This window comes from Psittacula echo (assembly GCF_963264785.1).
Source record: "Psittacula echo genome assembly, chromosome: 1".
NCBI classification, from domain to species: Eukaryota; Metazoa; Chordata; class Aves; order Psittaciformes; family Psittacidae; genus Psittacula; species Psittacula echo.
Genome location: NC_137735.1, coordinates 140,498,556 through 140,525,283, shown reverse-complemented (window position 1 = coordinate 140,525,283; position 26,728 = coordinate 140,498,556). Strand labels below are relative to the sequence as shown.

General features: G+C 36.7%; 1 protein-coding gene across 1 annotated transcript in view; it reads right to left on the bottom strand.

Annotated features, from left to right (window-relative positions):
• TAFA5 (TAFA chemokine like family member 5) overlaps positions 1-26,728 on the bottom strand; it is a gene marked incomplete at both ends in the record, with an annotated part of 420,259 nt that overhangs the window by 169,094 nt on the left and 224,437 nt on the right. The window contains one exon of the mRNA XM_080619302.1: positions 11,756-11,905. Within this exon, the coding sequence (XP_080475428.1) occupies positions 11,756-11,905 (150 nt within the window). The remainder of the gene's footprint in view (positions 1-11,755; positions 11,906-26,728) is intronic.

Genomic DNA, 26,728 nt, shown 5'->3' with positions numbered 1-26,728 from the left:
AATCTGTAGCTGTGCCTGGGATTGCTCCCACCCAGGTGGAGGACCTTGCATTTGGCATGGTTAAAATGAAGAACATTACAACTGAAGAAAGAACAATTAATACAATTTTTCCTTCTTTTTTAAAAAAATTCAAACACCAAACCAGTTCTATTCTTTTTCTGAAAAGCTCAAAAAATATTATTTATTTTATTTTTACTCCATTGTGACACACAATTTGGACTGCTACATCCAGATGACCTTTGAAGTTCCCTTCCAATACAAACTATTTTATGATGATTCTGTGACTCTATCTTCCCTTTGTTGAGGCGATGAACTTCCAGCCTTCGAGTTGACTGCATTCTATTCTGCTCTGACTCACTCTCCCAACCTCTTTGTCTTTTCCTCTTCCTTCTTCTAGCTCTTTCCAGCCACTCTGTATGAAGCAGCTTTGCTGCTGTCTCCTCCTGCCTTTGCTGTGCACCATGATAGCAGTGTCTTACCTAAAACTGCACTTTGGTGGAAACTGCAGCACTTCAGCAATACTGCCCTGCAAGCCATTACTTCCCTTTTGTTGGTCCTGTGGTCCATATCTTCCCCTCCACAAGTGACTGAATCAGCAAACATTAGTGGAGAGCCATATGAGATTGCTATGTGTGGGCTGGAGATTTACGTAGTGCAGAGCAACAGAGAGAGTCTGGAAGTAGGTCTGTGCTGAGTGCCCTGGTGACGTACAGCAATAGCTGCTTAGGGCAGTGTCAGAGAGGCAGAAGAGCACCACTGCTGCAGCACAGAGGTACTGAACAAGGAGGACTGTGGTGTGCAGTAAAGGCCCTGGGAGAAAGGTAGGAAAGTCAGTGTGTAACATAGGATACAGGGAAATAGTGAGTAACTCTGGAGTATAATACGGAGTATTGAGAAGACTGGCTGCCTCCTCATTTACACACAGCCCATCAAAGGTATTGTCCAATTCTGTTTAACCATCAGTGATAAAAAAAGAGAAAAAAAAAATCTTTATTGATTGCTGTAGGGGGAAGAGGTTCAGTGAAAGAAGTGGGAATTAAATGGCTGGAAATGAGTCTGACTAAGGCAGGTTGATAACTGCCAGCTTAATTTATTTCTTTATGTAAGACAAATTTATCACGGGAGCTCACAGAATGTACAATAAACTGAAGGCATATTTTGTATACTTTAAAAAATATGGAAAGGACAAGGAAATTCTTACCACCTTCAGGCTTACTTTAGTTTTGTGCTGCATCTCTTTATTTCATGTATTTTGCTCCCTTCTTCTTGTATGTGCCACTCTCCCTTCAAATGAGAGTCTGTTTCACAACAAATCACCCTGTTCTGTACCATGTGAGTCATATTTGCTTTCACAATACCACTTTTTTTCTTGCTTGCTTCAGACTAGCTCTGATATCCTTTCTTTTCTCTCTTTTAAGAAGAGGAAATTCTTTCCATCATCTCTTTTCATTTCTCTTCTACCTAACCCTTAGGATCCAACCTTGACTTCCCATTAAAATTGGGGCTTAACCTTGCCCTCAAAAGGGATGAGCAAGAGTAGAGGCCTTCTGTGTATGCCCTCCTAGGAAGGATGCTAGAAGAAAGACTGAAACTCTCAAAGAAATACTTTGAAATAAGCAGGCGGAAATTTTACCTTCCAACTTCCACCTCATCTGAGAGTACAAAGAAGTTTGGAGATCTTTCCCTCTTATCCTACCCCCTGCAACCTGGATAATTAACAAAAGGAAGCATCTACATACCCTTATTTCCTTTTACAACAGTATAAGCAAAGACAGAGTCTGTCATTAGACTACAAGTGCTTTCAGTCTAGGACTATATGAAACTTGCTTATGAAGCAACTTGCATGCCTATGATATCATAGAAATAATACAACAGTAAGACATAAGTAAATAAAAGTACCTAAAAAATACCTAAGGTTTATTCATGACATGAAAATGCCAGCTTGAACGCCATAAACATTTTTTCCTCCTGCAGTATAACTTCAACCAGCAGGGCAACCCAATCTGTAAAGCAGTGAAAATCCAGCTCCTTTGCATCACCTTAAATACGTAGCTTCCTACAGTTTTGTCTTGAAAGACGATATTTTCTCTGAATCAGCCCTGTGCAGCATATTCTGAAAGAGGCCTACAAAAATGCCTGGCATTAACTACTGTGTTCCAGATACTGGATGTAGTAGTGCCGTTAATGTTGTCACTAATTTAGCAATCAAGTTTAACATTTTCTAGGACTCTTCTAACATCATCTATCATCACAGATATTAAATCTAAGGTAAGTTAAAATAAAGCAGTATGCAGCTTCATAATGCTATTTCTAACAATATTATAGTCTTTCTTGATTCTATTGCTTCTCTGTTTATAGTTCTCTGTGCTTAATGAGATAATTTAATATGAGGGGATGAGAAAGAGTAGCCCTTGACTATGCTGCTTTCACATAGTGCCAGAAGTGTAATTTAGCTACGGTTTTATCTCACCCATTGACTGTAGGGGTATTTACGAAGGCTCATCTCTCTATATTCTCTCACTGGAGACAAACACGTTTCCCTGACAGAAGCCCACCTTCACACATGAATAGTTTTTAAAGTTTCTCTTTTCCCACTCTTCTGGGAATATGCAGAAGATAGGATGACAAGCAGAGGGGGTAATATAAACATGTTACATTTTTTTCCTTAAGCTGCCTCTAATCAGTGAAGACAGTGGCTTTTCCAAAAGGCAGTCTGAGCAGCTGATGGCCCGAAGTGTTTATACATGTTACATTCAAGCAGAAAACCTACTCTGCTAGTCATCCTATGTTCTCTTCAATCCCGTAAGAGAGAAAAAGAGAAAAGCTTTCAGAAGCAATTCCAATATTGACACTAGGTGACCTTTCACATGGCCATTTCTTATCATTGTCTGCAAAGGGAGCTTACAATGACCAAGCTCCTGGATTTAGGAACTTCACGTTGACCTATTGCCTCTAGTTAGCTAATGAATCAGACTGCAAATTGCAATCAGACTGCTGCAGTTGTTGGTAGTGCTCTGCCACAAGGTATCAGGCACAGAAAACTCTATCCAGTGATGCAGTATATACTTATGCAAATGCATAATATGTTCTCTAGTATTTTGTCCAGTTCAATTTAAAATGTCTGTAGTAATTAGGCTTCTAGCCACTCCCTCAGAAAACTGTTCCATAATCACATAAACTCCAACCATTTTTCTGTGCTGCAACTGCCATCACAGCATGTAGATGAAAGAGGATTTCACTACATGGGTGACTGCTTAGGACTGCTGAGAAACTAAAGGAAACAAAGCTGTTAGTATTGATAAACCAATGACACACCAGGAGGCTGAAGGTGTTGTCTCTCAGATGAAATGTGAAAGCAAGGCACTAAGCATTAGAGGCAATTAAAGTTCTCTCGGCACTCTTTGTACAGGACCAGTGTTAACCCCTGGTTCCTGGCCACGTTCCAAATCACATAATTAAATTCTGCTTTCCTAAATATTTCCCTTCCCTATCATTCAGAAAAGCATCCATCTCTTAATATGAAATGCTATACTGATGTCGGGTTTAACCTCAAAGGAGGATGCTTATGACAGAAAAATAGTTCCAGTTTGGTCACTTTGCTATACGTACCAGGCTTAGAAAAGCATTTTATCTTAAATTACATTTTATTCACACTTAACCCAGATTTATTTATCTTATAAATCCAAAGTGTTTCCTCTCAATCTGTTGTGTATAGTTCAATCGTGTAGAAAATAATCTGCCAATTCGTTACCTAATTATTTAAACCGAATTTATCTACATCCCTGTTTTGTTACTCCATAAACATTCTTAGATCATGGAAGGAGATCTACAGATCTACTTGCCACTAGGAAGCAGTCTAGTCAGCCTGAGAACCCATAAACCCATACTGAGCCTGATTTTCCAGCTGTGATCAGTACTCAGTCTCTGCTATCTGACTGCTGAAGAGTGAATTATTCTGTGGAAAACACAAGCATTATGCAAAATCCCAATCTGCACCTTCATAACACATCCCGTCATAGAATATCTCCAGTTGGAAGGCCACCATTAGGATCATCAAGTCCAACACCCTGTTCCTCGCAGGGCTACCTAAAACTAAACCATATAACAAAGAGTGTCATCCAGATGCTCCTTGAACTCTGACAGGTTCAGTGCCATGACCACTTACCTGGGAGCCTGTTCCAGCAACTGACCACCTACTCAATGAATAAAGTTTTCTTCATGTCCAGTCTGAACCGGAATCTGAACCCCTGATGCAGCTTCATTCCCTTTTTTAGTACCCTACCACTGGACACCTGAGAGAGGATATCAGTACCTCCCCCTCCACCTCCCCCCTTGAGGAAGGTGTAGACTGTGATAAAGTCTCAGACTTCTCCAGGCTGAACAAGCCAAGTGACCTCAGCTCTCCTCCTAAGTCTTGCCTTCAAGACCTTTCACCAACTTAGTTGCCCTCCCCTGGACACCCTATACTCGTCTAGTGTGCCTTCTTATATTGAGGAACCCGAAAATGCACACAACACTCAAGGTGGGGCTGCAGTTGTTAGGTACCAAACACTTCCTACCTGCTTGATACCATCCTAACCAGTTTTGATTTGGTTTGATTTGGTTTCATTGCTCGGTTGCTTTTTGGTCATGTTTCTGGTTATTCCTGTTGTGGATTCTCAGTCAGGAGGGGAAACCTAACTTATCTCCCTGTATTTCTCATAAACACATCAGTACTGCCACTGATGCTGCAGATGTTGTTTTCTACTGCTCACTTTCTGTCTTGGGGTTGAACAGTGGTTGAACAGTGGTATTCCTTCCTTAAAAACATTTCATTCTCTAACTGACATTTGACATTCATGACCAAAGAGAACAAATGTATTTTATGTGAGCATGTTTATAAGATTTTAGCAAGTCTGTGATATTATTTACACAAGAACTATTACTCAACTTGATTTAGAATGCCACATGTCCTTAGTTGGAGAGGAAGTAAGCAACTGAAGAGAAACATAAATTCCTGTGCATTTCTAAATGACAAGTTACTCACAAGGTGGAAATTGTCATAACGTGCCAGTACCATGGGAAGGGCATGCTCACGAGTCACAGAAACAATTTTACTTCAATTGACAGTATTTGGGAAAATCTACAGTTCTGAAGGAGTTGTCTAGAGGCAGTGGAATGAGAATAAAGCATTGCACACGCTTGGGGGCATCTATAAGTACAGATGCAATTGTGACTGCATATGTAAGTGCTGGGGTGGGGAAAGGGAGAAAAGACTTATTCTTTAAGTTATGTTGAAAGCTAAGTTTTATACATATGGTGCTATCAAATGCATAATTGTCATCCTTCTTCCATTGCCTAAGCAAAAGAATATAGTTGAGAATACTTTTTTTTTTTCCAAAATTATTTCTAGGTAGAAGAAAATATTCTACATTATTCTAATGTACAGCACAAGTACCCAATGGTTATTTCATAAATGAGTGCATGCAGTGGTTGGAGCAGTTCCGATACATCATAACAAAAAAACCCACTAAGAGACTACGAAGGCTCAAGAAGTTATATTAAGGATATATAAGCAATGACCAAAATATTACTTATTCTATTCCTTGTAAGATACTAGAATATTGCAGTACATTAGTACATCTAATCATCTAAAGGACTCTTAATCAGGGACTGTAGCAATAGGACAAGGGGTAGTGGGTTTAAACTGAAACAGGGGAAGTTCAGGTCAGATATAAGGAAGAAGTTCTTCACTGTGAGGGTGGTGAGGCACTGGAATAGGCTGCCCAGAGAAGTGGTAAGTGCTCCATCCCTGGCAGTGTTCAAGGCCAGGCCAACAGAGCTTTGGGCAACATAGTCTAGGTTGATGCAACCCTGCCCATGGCAGGGGGTTGGAACTGAATGATCTTAAGGTCCTTTCCAACTCAAACCATTCTGTGATTCTATGAAATAAAATAATAAAATCATAGGACAGTTTGGATTGGAAGGGACCTTTAGAGAACATCTAGAACAAGGTCCTTACCATGGGCAGGGACATCTTTCATAGAATCATAGAATAGCTAGGGTTCAAAAGGACCTTCAGATCACCAAGTTCCAACCCCCCTGCCATGGGCAGGGACACCTCACACTAAACCAAGTCACCCAAAGCTCTGTTCAACCTGGCCTTGAACACCGCCAGGGATGGAGCATTCACAGCTCCCTTGGGCAACCCATTCCAGTGCCTCACCACCCTCACAGTAAAGAACTTCTTCTTTATATCTAATCTAAACTTCCGCTGTTTAAGTTTGAACCTGTTACCCCTTGTCCTATCACTACAGTCCTTAATGGAGAGTCCTTTCCCAGCACCCTTATAGGCCCCTGGAATGCTTCCAGGGATAGAAAACACACAATTTCTTCACTGTTCCTGGAACAACTTGTTCCACCACACCTGTCTTACTTTCCTGATCTTAAAAAAATTCTTTCTTATGTTCAATCAGAATTTATTCTCTTTCAGTTTAAAATCATTGCCCTTTGTCCTGTCACTACAGGCCTTGGTAAAAAGTTTATCTCTTCCTTGTATGTCCCCTTCACGTATTGAAAGGGTGTAATAAGGTCTCGCTGGAGCTTTCCCCAAGATGAACAACCACAACTCTCTCAGCCTTTCTTCACTGAAGAGGTATTCCAGCCCTCTGATTATTTTCATGGCCAAATAGTCCCACTATCCTCCTACACTTAAATCTTCCACACTGTACAGTACACTACTTCTGATCTATCAAAATGTCGCCGTAGTATTATTCAATCTCCTTTTAATTTCATATTCATCCTTCTTTGCCTTTTGGTTTTATTTCTTTTAAAATGACATACCTTAAATGCAACAAAGTTAAATGTATAATATTTACAGTGAGGGAACATTTGCAAATATCTACAATATATCCAGGATAAAATAATATAAATAGCACATTAACAAGGATATGAAATATTCTAAATGTGAAAGCCAAAATTCCCATTTCTGAAAATCATTACAGTCCTTTCTTTTTTCCCCTCTTTGTTTTATTATTTTGTTCTTTTTTTTTCCAGTATGGATAAGACACTTGAGAATGATGAAGCCCTCCAGGTATTAGGCAGTTTTGCTTCAAGTTCATGACTTAGGATTCTATTAATGATCAGTTCTGGCCTCTACACCTCCCCACAGACTCAGAGAGATAATGAGAAGAGCAGGGAATTATCGATCAAAACTACTGTGGCTTCCTTGTAGATCCTGAGTTTCTGTGTTAAACAAAATCAGTCAATGCCAACTGAAAAGTATGTTAATCATAAGGTATGCAAAAAAGTTTTATAGACTAAGATTCTCTATAAAATAATATAGCTATAATGCTGGCAAAGAATGAGAACTGTATTAAAATTTTAAAAAGCTGGTGTTTTGTGTGTTTTTTGTTTTGTTTTGTTTTGTTTTTTTTAAAGAAGACTTTGATTTACAACAAATTGTCTGAATACTTTCACTTCAGTTACCTGAGATCAAACTATTTGAAATTTAGGAATCTGGGGTATCAGGATCAATATCCTGGGATTTCTCATAACATAAAAGTAACCAGAACTCAATTCCAGAACATGAGAATCTTCTAATCACAGAATTCAGGTAAGCAAATTAAAGATTGCCATCCCTGTTTCCTTGAGCAATTAAACAACTCTCATACTACTTTTCCTCTTATCAACTGTTTCTACTTTCTGGGGGAAATCACAATTTATTTTTGAGCTATAAATACATATTGGACAGAATTACTGGAATCTACTGAACATTTAAATGTCCATCCCACACTTTACAGGTTAATATACTTGTATTCTATGAAATGCTTTGGCATAACAAATCTGATTTTCAGGTGGATGCAATAAAGAATGCAAACCATAGGTGCATGTGTACACATGCTGTTTTCATACTGGGCAAAAATAGAGAATAATTGCTATCTCCCAATCTCTCACAGGCTCCAGCTTAAAAAACTGATGAAGCTTGACTGACACACAGGGAAATTACTCTGGTGATAAACCAGATGCTTTGTTGAAGCATAATATCTTATTAAAGTAATGCAACTGAGGTCATTGCTGTGGAATTTGATCACAGAAAAGGGACTAGGGACTGCTAGTTGTAAATAATAATAACACAGCTAAAAGTGCAGGCAAACTACTGTCATAATATCACAAACCCTACATTCATGAATAAAAATTCCATCACAACCAAACATACCAAACATACATTATGACTCTGTGGGTCTAGGAATGAAGCAATCAACACTAAATCAAGCTTGAAATCAGGGTGAATATTGATGCCATTTTTTCAGATTACATTAGCAATCTGCCATATTTAAAGACTGCTAGAAAAAAATAAAAGAGTAAATCAGCACTCTCCATCACAGGGAGGCATTTCAAGAAAATCTCTGTTCTTCATGCTCTGCTCAGACCAAACCCTGAACACTGCATCTTCATTTTTAAGAACTCCAGTTTTATCTATCTGACATATACGGTCTTTCATTTTTTAGGAAAAGACCTTAGCTGATGTAGCAGAATGGATTTTGGTAATCAACTCAGGACTTACTCTAAGAGCTATGTTGACAAGTGCAATCTCAGACAATGCTTGTGAGGTTTAAGAGCCCTTAAATTACTTACTCTTTTTGCTGGAATAATTGACACTTGCATTTCAGAGCTCCAGGAAACATACAGCAAAACTGAATATATTCTAAGGCACTTCTCTCCATTAAACAGTGAACAAATGGTAGCCAGGTACAACATGATGCATTTGAAGGTTGCAAAAATTAACAGCTTTGGTACTGAATCTTCAAAACACTCTCTTGCCAGAAGCTGTGACACAGTTGTTAGCTAATGTTTTCTGGTCAGTAGGTTTGCAAGTCATGCTTCCTATGCCTGCTTCCTTCACAAATGACTTTGCATTAATAATTAAACATCTAAGGTCTAATTCTGCTACCTTTACTTCAAAGAAACCTCATTAAAATCAAGACGACATAAAGAATAAAATGAAATTAAAAATAGAAATGAAAATAAAACCACCACAAGTAAGATTTTTTCTTTTTGAAAGCAGAAATGTATTCTTAAACAACAATTACATTCTTAACATTCAGTATATTATAAATAAACAAAATGTGCAAAAGCACACTCTGTGTCCTCTTTAAGAAAGCTAAGAGAAGGATATAATTATTTGTTTGGAAAACATGATTCTTTATGGTAAAAGATCACCCAACAATTATGTTTGGTTGTTGTATTCCTAAATTAGCAGTATTTGACTTAGTATCAGAGACAAAACTAGCTTTTCTCAGACCTAATTTTAGGTAGACTTTATGTTCTGTCCAGAAGAAAGCATTAGCAGCTGTGTTTGAGACTTCTAGAAATTAATATAAACAGAATGAAAAATTCTTTGAACTACTATTCTTTAAACTATGAACCTGGTAAATTCACAGTTGGATAGTTGTTAGTCAATGGCCGATTTATCTGACAGCTTTATTTGCAAGCAGAAGATTAAAGCGAAGATAAAATGTTCATCTATTCTTTTGTATATAATTATGTTTATGGTATGTACAACTATTTTTTTAACTTAATTCAAGAATAAACCTACAGATTGAGGATTTGGCTTGTGCCTTCATTTTAATTTGGGAATTTGAGATATGATTCTAGATATCGTTAACCTTTTTGAGCTTTGATTACAGAACATCCCTAACATTGTCCAGGAAAGCGAAGCAGCATCTCCTACATGTCTTGCAATTATCATTCCTAGCAAAGGGCTCAGCATCTTAAGTATAAACATTTCACAAAATAATAAAGACCTGTGTTATTAGATCTTATTAGAGCTATGTTGAAAAGCTTTAAAAAGATTAATTATAGTACTTGGACATGTAAGCTAATGAGGAGCTCTATTTTTCAACTTATGAACTTCCCACTTATTTTTCAAATGTGGAGTATTACATAAAGAACCCTCTCTAATTACACGATATCTCAGCATAGATCCTGTCATCCAGTTCTCTGTTTTCATAAAATGATGATCAAGAACACCGAAAGCAAAAGGAGATTTGAAAGACCTTCTTGAGTGGCCAGTAAGATAGATTAGATAGATAGATAGATAGATAGATAGATAGATAGATAGATAGATAGATAGATAGATGATAGAGTTCTCAAATATTAAATTATCTCAAACTTTTCATACTTGGAATCTAAGCTAAAACAGCAATTAGAGGATGAGATGCAGTCATGTCTTCTTACATGTTCATTCTGCTAATCTAATCTCTCAACATCACAGGTGACTTAAGGCAAGGCAGAAACGGTGAGTACCAGGACATCTGATTTATCTGAGGCACTGAAGATGAGAAAAAGTACTCTAATAAGGTGCCTTTTACTCTGTTGGGTATAAAGGAAAACTGAAGTTCCTAGGTTAGACAACTAACTCTGGATACCTAAGTTACAGCAAATGAATCTCACCACAGGCCATAACTGACTGAGGAAAAATGGTATTCAGTTCCCATTAGATGATGAAAACCTCATATTTTCCCTTATAACTTTGTTTTACAATGGGAAACACATGTTGAAATTTTAATTGCTAAAACATTTTTTTGCTGAGGTTACAACTATAAATGACACAATAAAATCATTCTATGATTCTATGGTTCCTTTCCTAAGCAGTTAAGTCTGTTAGAATAAAACAGGAAAGGAGAATTACTGGATATTGTATCACATTACAAAAAAGACAGCTAAGAAACTGTCTTAGAGTACCAAAGCCAAAATGCAAAAATAGAATGTTCATGATGTTCTATATTTAGCTTTCTGGGTAGGCTTTGAAATCTCCTTTGAGCTGGCTTGTTTGATAATCACTGGTAAGACCAAATTCTGAGGCAACAGTTGGGTGTTCTCAACAATATTTTTATCTGAGGACTCAAACCAGTCAGCCTTCAAAGGCAATCTGTGAATTTGTTATAGTTCTATATACACACATCTCCTTTTTACTTTTCTTAACTGAGCCTAGATCAAAACATGCAATTTTGCATCAACTATTTTCAATATGTCTCCAAATTTATTTTTAATCTAAAAGTTTGCTAATGGCCTTGCATGGGCAGACCTCTCTTGAAGACTGTCCCACTGTGAACATCTGATTTAGCTGTAACACAGAAATTCATTTGTCTCAAAAACTGATTTCAAAGTGAAACATTTTCATACCTCCCTGTATGTCAGCAGTTTTCCAGCTGCATGCAATCACTGCATCTGCAGTGAATCATACAGAATCATAATTTTAAGGAGCGATGTATGCTGGACATGTGAGGTATATTCAGATACTGTATTCTAACTATAGTATCAGTGTTTTCTTCAACAACGTTAACTATCACACAGGAGCAGTCACATTAGCTTCCCAGTGGCATAAAATTGTTCAGGCTCTTTTACAGTGGTTTTGTTAAGGTGTTTTTTTTTTTTTTTTTAATAAAAAGGTAAGGAATAAAAAGTAAGGGAAAAAGAATGCCATTTCACTGCTGATCCTATCATCACATGCAAAACATAACAGAAGCATTCTGTTAACATTCAACTGCATACGAAATTAAAACAAAAGTGAAATTCCATTAAAAGAAAAAATGTAACTGAAATATCTATACTATTAGTAATACTGTCTTGGGTAATTTCCATGATATTGCCATTACTAGTTGGGACACATAAAAAATTCTTGGATAGAGCTTTTATTTTTTTATGAGACCCTACCAGTTTTACACCACTCTTGTATTGGCAGAAACTCATTGAATTGAACTTTGCTTCTTACCATCAACACAGGCTGGCCTTGCTCTTGTTGTACCGGCAATCTGTCCTTTTTTACATGCACAGCGAGCTGTTTGTCGGGCTATAGTCCTTCGGGGCTGACTGCTATCTCTGTCCAAAGTAACAATCTCACATGTACCTGCAGCCAGTTGACCTGGAAAAAGAACCAGCAACAGGTACCAGAGTCACTGAATGCACTACAGGCAATCTATTACAGCCAAATAGAGTCATGGCCCTATGTCACAGCAGACACTCCACAACAAATGGGCAGCCAGCTGATGGATATAACAAAATGAGATAACACGCAATTTTTCTATGTGGTGGACATATGAATACCCTGCAAACAGGTTTTGTCAGAAAATGATTATTGTTCCATAAAAGCCAGAGGGCTGAGGTTACACAGGTTACTTTCAGTTATGTTGGCTAAGTAAAGGAACAATCTGCTTTTACACAATGAAATTCAAACAGTGTGTTCTTTACGCACTTTTTGAAAAGAAATGATAAAGAATATGGAAAACAAAAAACTTCCCCACGTCCATGAATATAATGGAGTCTTAACCGCTTTGTGTGCTGGTTTTGAAAGAAAAAATCTCTCAAAGTATGCCTGCATTTGACCAGATTGTCAGGCCTTTGGTTCTCGCTTCATCTAAACTGAATGGTGATTCATTCTCTGCCTGACTCCTATTCGAAGTAACTGGTCTTTATTTGTTTTACTAAATTTACTATGCAGCCATACTGCAAATGGCAGTAAAATGACACTGCACCATTAGCTCAGTAACATTGTTTGCTTTTTATTGACTTCTCCAATTTATGTAGCTTTACCTGAATACTGAGGAAATCTACACCATCTAATTTAAATTTGGACCATGCTATGAGATGCAAAACAAAAAACACAGAAGTTCTCTGCAAAAACTTATTTTATGCAGAATATTAGTCTGAAATAAATGTTATACATTTTGAATTATGCACTTCCTCTGATACAACCAACAGTAGGCTGGCTACTAGTTGGTATACTGTATTTTGGTATACTAGTTGATTACTAGTATTCCAAAATGTTACCTTTTACAAGCAAGGAAGATACATTATTGAATTTCAATGCATATGAAGACTGAAAAAAAATCTTGGATATCACTTTGTATTACACATAATTTCTGGATTTTTCTGGTACAGTAGTAAATAAAATTTCTATTGTATTTTGCCTTTTCAGTCAATCAATTATAAACCTTTAAATAAAGATGTGAAAAAATATAATCTGCAAATCACAAGCTTACTATGTTTTGCTTTCATAAAAAATATTGGAAAAAATGCAACATTGTATTTATGAAAAAGTTGTCCAGTTTAAGTAATAATCACAGCAAATTATTTTTATGTTGTTGAAATACTAAAAAAGACCAGTGAGACAAAATGCTGAAAATTTAAGTTTATATTAACATCACAATTAAAAAAAAATCAAAATAAAACAACCAAACAAACCAACAACACTCCCCAAACCACAAAACTCTCTGAAGTGTATGTGTATGGCATGCAAGTCTAAAAGTATAATGCTATTTCTGAATACTGCATTTTTTGCCATTCAGAATACAAGTTTACTCATTATATTGCTCTCAAAACCAGCTTACGATGCTTCCTATTGTGTGGATCCTGTCTTGAAACTGTCAGAATAGCAAAATACTGCCAATAGCATTGTGACTGGTTCACTGCTAAAACACCAAAACTTTGTGTTGCCGTGACTCCTACACTGCAGTGAATTATAGATGAATTATAGATGAATATAGAACAAGACAGTCTACAAATTTATGAAAATATGTGACATACATGCAAGTAATATACATTAGGCATTTATAAATGCAGACATGATATTCACAACAGTGAACACGTTCACCATAGTTTTTAATGGCTGCTAGCAACTAGACGTCATCTATGGTCAGCCCTGGGGTTCTACTGCTTTCTACCCACTCTCTTAATAAAAACATGTTAGGATAAACATATACTGATGAGAAGATTTTTACTCTATCATATGCTAGTCTTCTGTTTCCTCTGAAATCTTGGATTAGGAAGCAAAGGTTTAGCAAGAATGATAGTGGCACATAATTTTCCAAGTAAAGACAAGGGAAATCCAGCTAGAAACTGAAACATCTTGAACTGAAAAAAAAAAAAAAATAAAAAAATTCTTTTTTCCCCCATTGCTAATATATTTCATTCTGGGTTGCAAGAGATGTATTGCTCCCAAGGAATACAGCTGTCTTAGTAGATTATGTAAAAAAGACATAATCAGAGGTGTATTTAGATCTTGACCCCTTAGGCATTTGAACATCGTGATTATGGACCTGCATTGAGAATACAAATAGAATGGAAACCAAAGAAAAAGTGGAAGCATAAATATGACATGTTTAACTGTTCTTGAAAGTATGGGTTGCCATATTCACTACTGTTTGTAAGTCTTTACACTACCATTTCTTTCATTAAAAGGTAAAACATATAATGTAGGTGAATTGTTATATAAAATCCCAGTTCAGAAGAAAGGAGCCGGTTCTACAGCACAGTGACGGTAAATAAGGACTATGTGCCGAATAAAAGAACAATGAAGCTTTCTGTCAAGATAATTAGTGAAACCAAAAGCTTTCCAGGGAATGCAAGCAGTGACTATTGATAAGAATGCCTATAGATCATCTTTTCTGCTTTTGGACCTGTCCAGTTTTAGATCTGTGTAGGTTCATTTTAAGCCACCTGGGCTATTTGGTTTTTATGATTGCTTTCAGCTATTTATTTTGTTTAGAGATGATGATTTCTTCTGGGCATAGTGACCTCAATTTTTTGGTGAACTTTGAAAACCAGGATACCTAAATGAGAGTAATTGTTGTACAAAGATAATGCCACACTGCCTTTCACAGAATTCTGTACAGCTATTAAAAATAAGGGAAAATTAGAACTATTTTTAAAACATTTCATAGATTTTTTTAAGATAATTTCTTTGTTGCCATTCATGTTTCTCTGGCAGAAGAAAATCACTGAAAGATACTGTAAATTAAAAAATATTGCAGAGCTGCAGCAGTTCTTCCCACACATATGACATAAATATTTCTTGGTCACTGTGTCACAGGGTGCAAATATTGCAAGTATACATCCACTGTTACTTAGCTTTAGATGGAGCTAAAGCATGAGAAGTATTAGCTAAGGTTATGGAGGCCCATCTCCATGGAGAGAGTCATCCTGTTGTAAAGCATGTCCTTTCTGTCTCACATTAAGTAGAGGGCAAGTCTACAGAGTACCTTGTTTAGGTGATATGTATGCTACTTTGGCTTTTTAACAATTTAATCTAGAAATGTAAGGTACAAAATGATGTAACAAAAGGAATATACTTCTTGTAAGTACTGAGTTTCAAGAATCAGGGTATATTTCATTTTCAGGGAAGTTAACAAAGTGACCTCTTTCAAAGATATTAATGAAAAAAGGCCATTCATCTGTGAGACTCTGAACACTTTCCATGTCACTCCTAACCACGGAGAAGAAATATCAAGGCAGCAATGGGTGGATTTTTAATGGAGCTTTTCCAGTTGAGAGATAGATTAAGAGCCTATGGAACAGTCATAAAGACTCCATTTTTTCAGTAGATTGTATTTATATACTTACACAAAGCAGTTCACCACTTTAGAACATGAACTAAATACTCTTCAGGGGGCAAAAATGCAAGCATCATCAGAGAACTCTTGATTCATTCTAGCCTTGCCTGAAAGGTTTCTTCCAAGGAAATAAAATAAATAAAATAAAATAAAATAACCATTATTTTATGGACCAAGCATAAAGTTTATTTCAGTTATAATCATCTAGTTTTTCAATTAATGAGTGTTAATTTGTTGCTGTTATTGGCTTAATGTTATTATTTTATAAATATTTTTTTTGTAAGTTTATTTTACTAATTAAGACCTCACAGAAATTTATTTGATTTTGTGTTGCCAGCATGTGTTTACTAAATAAAGGATTGGGTTCTTTAAGGTTCTTCTATAATGTTGTACTGTGTTCTTAAAATGCCAATTGATATGTCCCCTCACTCTCCCACTGCAAACACACATGCTTCTATATGGAATTTTTTCAGAAAAAAGGAAAACTACAGGATTCTTAATTAAAATGTAAGTCAAACCAAACCAAAACTAAAAAACCCCACAACTGTTAAAATGCCAAATACAACGGGATTCAGCTTTTAGCCTCCAGCTTGCACTCATGAACTTGTTTACAGTATTTTGTTTTTTTCTCAATGAAATCCACTGTGCTTAGTAGTGAAACTGATTTTTGTGAGACTTTCAAGGAACTCTGTAGGACTCAGTGAGTTTAGGTACATACATTTAGCAAATGGTGCAGGAATTAACTCAAGGTAAAAGCTACTATATTTTTAGAAGTTATTTAGTACTTTCATTCTTGAAAGAAAAGTGTTTGTCACTGAAAAGTTTAAAAGTAAATGACATTTTTTTATGTGTATTACTAAGGGCCCTTTGTCAACTATATGCCATTGCTGACAGAACAAAGCTTTCGAAAGATCTATATTGTCCGTCATAGGCAAAACCCTCAAATACTAAACATTTTTGTATTTCATGGAGGGTACCTAGGATAACATTTTAATTTTCTGTGGATGAAAATATTTTTGTTCTCTAATAGGACATAAAATCTGCATAATTCACATTGATTACAGCAAGCCAGTTATAGATGTTATGAATTGTTAATTTATGTGTGCTGAAAAGCTGAAGACTTTCCTCAAATTTATTTAGAGAAATAAAGTCAGATTATGAACTCATGGTATCTGTGGGTATAATGAAAATAAAACTTGATCTAAATATGCAGGTCTTCCCAGGGTTTTAGATTTCACGCTCATCCAGAAAATCTGCTCCTGAATTGTACACGCAGGCTTACATTATAGTTGCAGCGAACAGTTTTCCATGCATCACCAATTTGATTCCTAGCAACACAAGCTCTTTTAGTTCAAAATGCATCAAGTTAGATGTTATTAAAATTCTTGGCTTGATTCAAATACTCTTTTGTCAGTGAACACAATGCAGAAGTTGTTTCAAAATCAGATCATAGGAATACATTCAGTAGTTTTCTATTACAATATTGAAGTCTTTCTGACAACAGAGCCATGCCAACTCATGAGCAGAGCTGAATATCAACAATTCCTACTGAAATAAGAGGGAATTTCAGTACTTAGTGTCACTCATGATTTGCAGCTTGACATTAAATTGAGTAATAAATATTTAAATATATTTCAATTTAAAAAATAAAAAGCATACATTTAAGTGGAATTTGAAATTGTTTGTTATATATCCTTCCACAAAGAACACGTCCTGAAAGAAGATGTCTTACAGTGAACATAATCCTATTTCAGACAGTCCGATTACCTTTTATTTTCCAATTTTAGTTCAGAATTAGAGTGATTATGAGAAGGATTTGTTTGCCCCAAAGAACCACACTCACTTTAAAGCTATAATAGCAAAATTTGGGGAAATCCAGCTAGTGTAAAACAAGAAAGAGCAACTCCACAAAACTCCACAAAACTTCTGAACCCTCTCCCCCCCGTCCCCCATATTTAATCTAAACTAACAGACTAGAACTGGTTCAGCATATACAGGAAAAATGAGAAAAAAAAAAAACAACTGTTCAAATGTACCAGCACAATTTCAGAATATCAAATAAGAACATTGTTTCTATCTTATGTGATACAAGGGCATTTCAATTTTCAATAAAATATATTAATGGAAACATACTATTTCCTCTTCTTCTTATTCATGTCACTGACATTAAAATCATTTGTTTCCAAGATGCTTTGTGTATCATCTAGGACCTTGTAATTTTCTATTGAAACAAACTTTGTAGCTGTTTAAGGGACAGACTACAGAAAGCAGTTCTTGCTAGTGGAGTTAAGGCAACCTGTTTAAAATATTCTTTACCAGTTTTTCATGAGGGTATGATTATGCTGTCAGTAGAAGCCAGGATCAATGTCATTGTCTGAAACAAAAAGCAACTAATTTGGATAATCTTAATTGCTAAAGTGCTGTAACCCACAGGTGCCCACTAAACTAGAAAGCAGTAGACCACTTTTTTTAAAACTTTCCACATATTTACTTCATTACAGTTTCAGAGCTACATTTGGCTGGAATCAGCCTTACCATGTGACCTCTGTAGCTTCCCAATTTTTAAAGGAGTGATTGTGGATTTTAGTGGTATAAAAGAAGATATTTTGTCTCAAAAGGTGTGGTTTTAGTGCTCATTTTATGAAGGAAAACTCATTGTAGACCCCAGTTAAGTAAAACTTATGAATAACAAGAGAAAAATATAAGGAATGCCTTCTCCTTTCAAGAGTCAGCTTGAATATTTTCAGAGTTCCACTGCAACAAAACTACATTATGTTGCCTTAGTAATTACTGATCTTACCGCAATTTTCAGACTACCACTCAGCCATCTCAAGTGCACAAACAGTACAGACATTAGGAGGGTAAGAAAATAGTTTTCAGCCCTTGATTCTGAAATAAGAAGTAAATTTTAATTAAGGTAGGTTCTACTCTTTTAAATAGCTGCATAGGAGAAAAACAGAGTCTGTGGAGATTCAAGATACATTCAGAATCTATTCTGAGATTTCTTTTTTTTTTTTCCCAATACGACTAATGCCCTAACTTATTGCACTTGACACTGCTATTGTATGTAATTCTTTTTTTTTTTTTTTTTAAATTAAGAATAATGACAGAAAGAAAAAGAAAGGAAAAATCAGAGTTCAGTAAAAACAAACTTCAAGATTTAAGTTTCTGAAGGGAATTCTCTAACAGAACAAAGAGGAATTCCAGACCCAAAAAGACCTGAAAAATCAAGCCAATGATATATGAATAAATGTAGAAGCAAGGCATTCATATATATGAACCGAATTCAAAATAAATTTCTCTATGTGCTACACTACTTTAAAAAGTAATTCACACTTGTTTTAGGACACGGCAATGTCATTTCTCAAATTCCTATACAGTCTCAAGTCAAAACTTAATACATTTGATATACTGCAATTTACATAAAAGAAAAAAGAAAACCATGGCTCAAGAACAGTATTGAAAGAGAAATGTATGTCAGGGTTAGGAGGACTGCAAAATGTCTCACTGTCCCTATCTGGCACACCCAGATCACAACCCAGGACCCCATTCCAGTCCCCCAGGGCTGTCAGCCTCATCTCAGTGATGCTGCAGCAGGGCTGGTCCCAGCTCCCCACAGCCCTGCCCTGCCCTGCCATGGGCCCTGCGAAGCGGGCCACCCATGGGCCTACAGCTTATGCCCATCCCAATGGAGGTCACTGGTGCCTGGGGCTGCCCCAGTACCTCCCTGGCTGCCAGGCCCTGCCCTGGGGATGATCTCGCTGAGTCCAGCATGGAGGCTGGAAATCCATCAAGCTGCACCACCAGGAGTACCAGTGACACTTGCACCCCTCATTTCAGCACCAGAGATCACAGCTTCCAACTTTGAGAAATGTCTCTAATAATCTAATAATCTCTGTTCCCAGGCTGAAAGTCAAAAACACAGTGCTGCCACGGCTACTAAGAAGGAGGAAAAATGACTGCTGCTGCTGCTGAACCCAGGACAGTAGTTCACACAAAGATCAACCAAAGGAATCCCCCTAATGTTGATTCCATGAATATTATAGAAATAACCCCCTAGCCTAGTAATTTATGGAGTTTTGTATCAAGTTTCCATGTCTCTTTTTGGGTAGTGACCTAAAAGCAGACCTTACAAATAAGAAGATCATTTAACCAATGCTACCAAAAATAAGTAGAAATGACAAGGCATTTGAGCCCTTTCTCTTTAAATAAGTTCAGCCTTTGTGTAAGTCAGTGTGAACTGTAAATCTCAGCTAGAGAGATCTCCTTCAAGGAGGATCTGCAGCTCCAAGGGCTTCCTCTTCACTCCTCTTCATGCAGATTTAGGTAATTGTTTCTAGAGACCTCTATTGGTTACAAAATGAAATAACTGCATGAATTCAGCATGTAACAAAGTTATGCTTATTTGCATTAGTTTGGAAGTGGCTGTCACTCTATCACTTTCCTAAAAGTATTTAAAACTGTTAAAAAAAAAAAGACAAAGAAAGAAGAAAAACACTTTTCCATGTCTTTACCAGCCTCTACATGTAAAATAAACCTAGTCTGTTTATGAAACAAACAGAATAGCCATAGGGGGAAAAACCTTATCAGAATGATGCGGATATTTCTCTTGAGAAAGACTGGAATAAAAAGCACAGGTTTGTCTAAAAAGCTACTGACATTTGTTGGAGCCAGAAGCTGTATGTCAGGAAGGAACAAGTCTGTTGTGTTAGCAAAATATGTCACTGCACGGAGCATGAAATCAGGTTGAAGGAACATGCAGATAAAGCCATATATCAGAAGTAGGTATAATGTAGCAGCACAGGTAGACACTGCTTTTAATTCTCATGCTTTCCTTTTTACAATCGAGATATCCACTGCAATATCCTGGGTTCAACAGCAGATTTGGGATAAAATTTGGTCCACTACATGCAATGTGGGAAAGGAGAATCCATTTGATGAGATTTTGTTTTGTTGGATCCTGTTAATATGTCTTATTCCTCAAACTGCAGAAATAATAAACCCTAACTTTTAACTGCCATCCGCGAGGAAGTAAGTTATATCCCATGCAACAAGAACTGTGTCATTATTCCGTGCCTGTGGCATATTTGAAAACCTGGAGGCCAAAGTATGAAGCTGAAAACAACTGCTACCTTACAATATCCAGCCTTTTTAACAGGCCATACGCTAAGCGATACCTATGAAGGAATAAAAAATTCAAATTATGGACATTTTCTGTCATCCACTGTACTCTTAGCAGATCTAAGTAATACCTTTCAAAAAAGCCTGTTTATTTTGGCTACTGCCTGTAGAAGTACTCCTCCCTTTTTGTACAAGCCTATGACACAAAAGTCCACTTTCTTTCTAGTGATAGCACTGTGATGCAGATGGTAGGTTTACCCTGAAACCATTATATAGCAGAGAAAGTCTCCTACTACCCAGTGTCATTCTTATCTTATTTTTTTTTTTGTGGAAAGAGTCCATAAACATTCTCCATACAAAATATAGTCTCTCAAGACTCTGTGGTACTGCACTTACTGAGAACATATAGGTACAAAGCTCACACATAACCACAGGGAAATATAAACTGTAACGCTGTAGAAGTAAACATTGAAAAATGGAGGTACTGAAGTAGCACAGTGCCCATATCCAAGAAGGAAACAAATTTCAACAATTTTCAATGTCTTCCTACACCTGAGAAGAAGTAATCCCACTGAATAATATATGACATTAATTAGAAGCATTACAGATGAACCCAAATCAAGGTTTCATGCTGAGAATCTTGAACAAAGGATCCTTAAGCCCAAAGCTTCAACAGGCAGAATCTACACCTCTTGGAGCGCCTCTCCATCTCTGCAGTGACTATAAAGAGGAAATTTATGGTGTGTAGGTTTAATTAACCTGGGTGCTAGCATGAATTCTCAAATCAAGCACATCATAAGGACAAAAACAGAGTAACAACTATTGTCTGCATCTGCTATTTCTTCTTGCATAGCTCTCAGAGTTTCACTACTGATTGTAATGCTCCTCAGCAGTACCTGCCTCTCTGTATTTACAGCATGGAGTAATGAAGTCCCTCACTTAGGTGTTATGCTGAGCACATGACTAGATTTAGCACACAAGTCCCACTACTGCAGGTCCATCAAAGGAGTTTACATTTACATTGTCTGAAAATTTAAAAAACTGAGATGCAGTATGCTAAATAAATATATCCTTACTGTTAGACTAATAGCAAACTTCAGCACCAACTAGAGGAAGTGAACTTGACAGGCTCCTTAACTGATTTGAGTGATGGCTTTCATTTTAAAGGTTTGTCTGGGAGCAGTGCTTTACGCAAGTGTGACAGAGAAGCATGAGTATGCTGGCCATTATTCTCAGCTGCTCTACAGACTTGGAGAAGTGATTTTCTATCTGGGCCAGCTTCACTGCTGCATTTTCCATTTTTATCCATTTTGCTCAAAATGACTTATGAAACAGGTGCATGCTGAAACTAAAAAGTTTTCATGGATGAAATCCATGATTTTTATATCCTCATTTCTAGTCCTGCAAGAAGATAACCATTTATGGGATAAGATTCTCTCTGCACAACGCAGAGGAAGGTGGCAGTCAAAGAGGTTTTAAGCTGCTCACATATATCCAAGGCTGTCCAAACACAGTGCACTGAACAAGGACTAAAGTCATCCCACCCACCTTTACAAATCACTGAAACATTAGAGACATACACAATACCTCTTCCTGTGTTCCATTTATTGGGAACAGTGTCTTCTATTCACACAACTAAATGTTCAGTGCATGCTCACTTCCATTATTTCAGCTCCACGCCATATAGAGGGGCTTACACTTAAAGGAGATGTGTCATGTATGTACACACCAGATGTAGAATAAATCTCAAGATACTGAAAAGCTGAAAACATTAGAAGTGTACAAATACATTCTCTGCTAAAATTAGCAGCTGTGAAACAGACACAAACAAAACTATTAACTTCAAGGTACATGTTCATACCATAGAAGGCAATGTTGAAAAGTCTACACTGGTGACCTTTTAAAAAACTTTAAATTAACCTTTTTTATTAGTATTATTTCATCTATAACAAGGTCCATCTTTTTATGTACTGCTTATAAGTTTTACTAGCTAATAAAAAGTTAAATTATGCTATCAATTTCCCAATGAATGCCTAATAAATACTACTTCCTCAGACCAAAGTCCTTAACAAAAAAGAATGAAAATAAGCCTGGCAATGTTTTATTCAGCATTTTGAACTGAGTTTCCTATTACTCATGGTGCAGCATCCTGAAATACACTTCCTTAGACATAGTGTAGTTAACAGTTTTCTAAACACAAAAAATGTGTAATTAAATAAACACAGAGACATATATGCATACACATATACTTCACAGAAGGATGCGTTGTACATGAACTTAAGTTGGAGATGACTCTAATGTATTGCTTGTCGTATTAATGGTAAGACATATGCAATTTGCCAAGATCCTTCACAATAGCTATTATATTAATTTCACCAAATGAATCAGTAAGCCTTCTCTTTATGATACCGTAGTCAATGGGTGCAATGTTTTTACTTTACAAGATGTAACTTTTAGCCCAACCCAGAGAAAATTGTCAAAGTAGAAACTACTTTTTTAAAAAGAATGCCCACTGATTTCTAAGAGAATGCCATATGCAAAGAGACCCATCAGGCATTAGCTACACTTTTCATTCTTTTTACTCACCTACTTGCTAAAACTTTAACATGACAGTACTGATTGTAGTAAATATTTCAGTGTTCTGACTGTGTCTGATGGGTAACATTAAATTATCCTCTCAAATTTGGGTTTAAGTGCATCATAAACCATCATAAACTATATTACATCTTTCATCAGATAAGTCTCTAGGAAGAAAAACTAAGAGGATGCGAGATTTGATCAGCTCCACGGGTCACATTGAAGCAGCACTGACCAGAAGTTCTCTGCTGCAGAGGACAACATGAAACTGGCAAGTTAAAGAGCACAAAGTGTAACTAAGTGCTACTCCTCATCCAGGGGAAATGCTGAAGGAGAACCACTAACATTATGGAGAAGCACAAATATTTTCTGCCTTCCTTTTGTTGAATATACTGAAGTTGTTCAGGTCAGCGTCATGGTTTAAGCTCAGCTGGTAACTCAGTACCATGCAGTCGCTTGCTCACTCCTCTCCACCTTCCTCCCCCCACTCCAAGAGGGATGGGGAGGAGAATCTGAAGAATGTAACTCCCATGGGTTGAGATAAAAACAGTCCAGTAACTAAGGTATAACACAAATCACTACTGCTACCACCAATAATAATAATGATAAGGGAAATAACAAGGGAAGAGAATACAACTGCTCACCACCTGCCAACCGATGCCTAGCCCAACCGAGCAGTGATCTAACCCTTCCGGGTAGCTGCCCCCCGTTTATATACTGGGCATGACGTGCTGTGCTATGGAATACCTCTTTGGCTAGTTTGGGTCAGGTGTCCTGTCTCTGCTTCCTCTTGGCTTCCCCTCCTCCCTGGCAGAGCATGAGACTCAGAAAGTCCTTGATCAGAGTAAACATGACTTAGCACCAACTAAAAACATTGGTTTTATCAGCCTTGTTCCCAGGCTGAAAGTCAAAAACACAGCACTGCACCAGCTACTAAGAAGGAGAAAAAGGACTGCTACTGCTGAACCCAGGACAGTCAGTGATACTGATACTGTGTTTCTGTGGTAATGGTAGGTAGGCAGCAGAAAGTATAAAATCCACAGACAGGAGAATGATCCCACAGGGATGAGTAAGAAAGCAGCAAAGGGAGATCTATTGAATGAATGTTTGCACTCACCAAATGTAATAAAACTTGAATGGTATCAAGCAACTAATGTACATATATGAGATATACATGGGCATGTTGACCATTTATGGCCTGCCCTTCTTATTTTAATTTTCTCAATGGCAATATAAAAGCTTGAATGAAAACTGAGAATAAGATAATAGGAATCAGAACAGAAAAGCTGGCAATAAATATTTCATTAAAAGAGGGTTTCTGAAAGGCCATATAACCTTTTGTCTAAATGCTTCAAATCCAAAATGTATTAGGCTCAAACAAAATAAAGTTATTTTCATTAGGCATAAGTAATCTGAATTTACACAGCAACTATTAAAGAGAGAGTCATTATGACACTAAGACAAACCCAGTCATTCAGACCATAGGGCATCCCTAGAGAAAACAGGCAAACACAAACATTTAGTACCTAAGGGGTAACCAAGGATACTGAACTGAATGACTAATCACAGCTGTGATTAATACACATCACATTATTTGGGTGTATGTTGATGCACACATACATTAATTTTGGTCTCATGCTGGAGAAGGTAACAGCAGAGGGAGACAGTCATTTTGGAATAAAGAGAACATCACTTAACTTCGCTGCAACAGAAATGTAAGCCAGGTTGTATACAGGTAGCTACATACAGAAAGCAGGGATTGTGTTATTATCATTAAGAGGAAGTAATGTATTAAATAAGAATTACACAGTCTTGGTTTGAAACAGGAATGACAAATCAAAAGACTGGGATTCAGTTTCTGATGTTGCCATGTATCTTCTGTATTTCCCTAACCCTAACCAGTTTGCTTCTGTTAAAAGGAGCATACAGCACTATTTTCAGTGAAACTATGCCACCATCAAACTCACAGTAGCCCAGACCTGAAGCCCTGAGAATTGTAGTATTAATCAGAATTCAGTTCTTCTAATTGGCTGAAACCCAATGAATGATAGAACTACAGTCATTCTTTAGGCTTAAGTAAAAACAGTTGTACATCTTCCGCACAACATGCATCTTTGCATAATGGCGAATTCTGCTCCCAGTAAAATCAATGGAAGTTTTACCGCTAACTTCACAGACAACAAATTCAACAGAATAATGAGAAAGTCTCCAAACTCCAGTACCAGCTTTTTAGCAAATTCGTGTTGCATCTTAAATAACTGTGATTCTGACCAAGGACATTTGTCAAATGAGTTCTTATCCAAGTGAAAGCTCTATTTTAAGAATCATTCACTTTGTATGACTTTGTATGTACCACAAGTCATGGCAGCAGCTGTGAACAAAGGTGTTCTGGGATCAAGTAGCAGAGATAGATGCAAAGCCAAAGGCACACTTCTTCAGTGCTCTACTTGGCTAAGCACCGTATGACAGCTCTACAGTCTCTCTGTCTTTTTTGGACTAGATGACCTCTAGGCTCTTCTTCCAACCCAAATCATTCTATGATTAAACTATTCAAATAATGTACCAGTATACACTAGTGTACACTGTGTGTATACACTTATACACACTGTATCTCTACTCTTGTATACATAGCTTCTTGTTTATAGCTGTTGAGGCTTTAGTCTTTAAAACCTTTGAATTTCATTCACCCTCCCATTCTAGCAATTTCAAGTAGACAGTTTTTCTTTCCTACTGCTTCCTGGTTTCATATATTAGTATCAGTTTGCTGCAACAGAACTGCTTTGTTGATATGGGATAAGCTTATTCCAATACCATTCCATTTAATATCCGAAATCTGGTATCTTCAATCAAACGAAGCTGGCTACTGTTAGAAAAACCAATTCAGTGAAAGATACAAAGCCCTTAATAAGAGTAAAATCTATACATAAACTACTTCTGACTATGCAAAACTATTTAAAATAATATAAAAATAAATGTATGTATTATAGAAATTGTGAGTGTGTGTACATATAGAGAGCACCTGTATGCATAATGTATAATACAAATTGTGCATACTTTAAAATTTTTAGGGTATGTTCCATACTCAACAACTTCAGAGATGATGGAATATTGTTTGACGACATAACTGAAATCTGCAGTAGTATCCAACCAGAACACACAAGTAAAATTATTGACTAAATAACAATATATACATATATGTATACTTGTGCATATATATATGCATGCATATGTATTTGTGTGTTTACATATGTTTTATGGATGGCTTATAGATGACATCTACTAGGAAAGAAAAGTAAATTATGGATCAAACATATAGACTGTAAAAGAATGTTTTGATGTACACATATCACATCAAATTGACAGGTATGCAGGGCTGATCTAAACTTTATGCACAAAAATGTATATATTGCTACTAACTCATATTTTCCTATTAATGTCAGCAGTACTATTCCCCATGCAACGTGCTCAGTTCTAAATGACTATACAAAATAGAAAGCAGTGAAGAAACTAAGCCTTTGAACTGCAAGGAAGGGGAAATTTGGCTCCGTTCTCAACAATGAATATTTAATGGTTCCCTGTTTCACTGACATCTGACAATCCTTCCCAGCAATTATCCTTTCTACCAACCCTAGCAGTAAAGGCAAGAATAAAAGACCAAG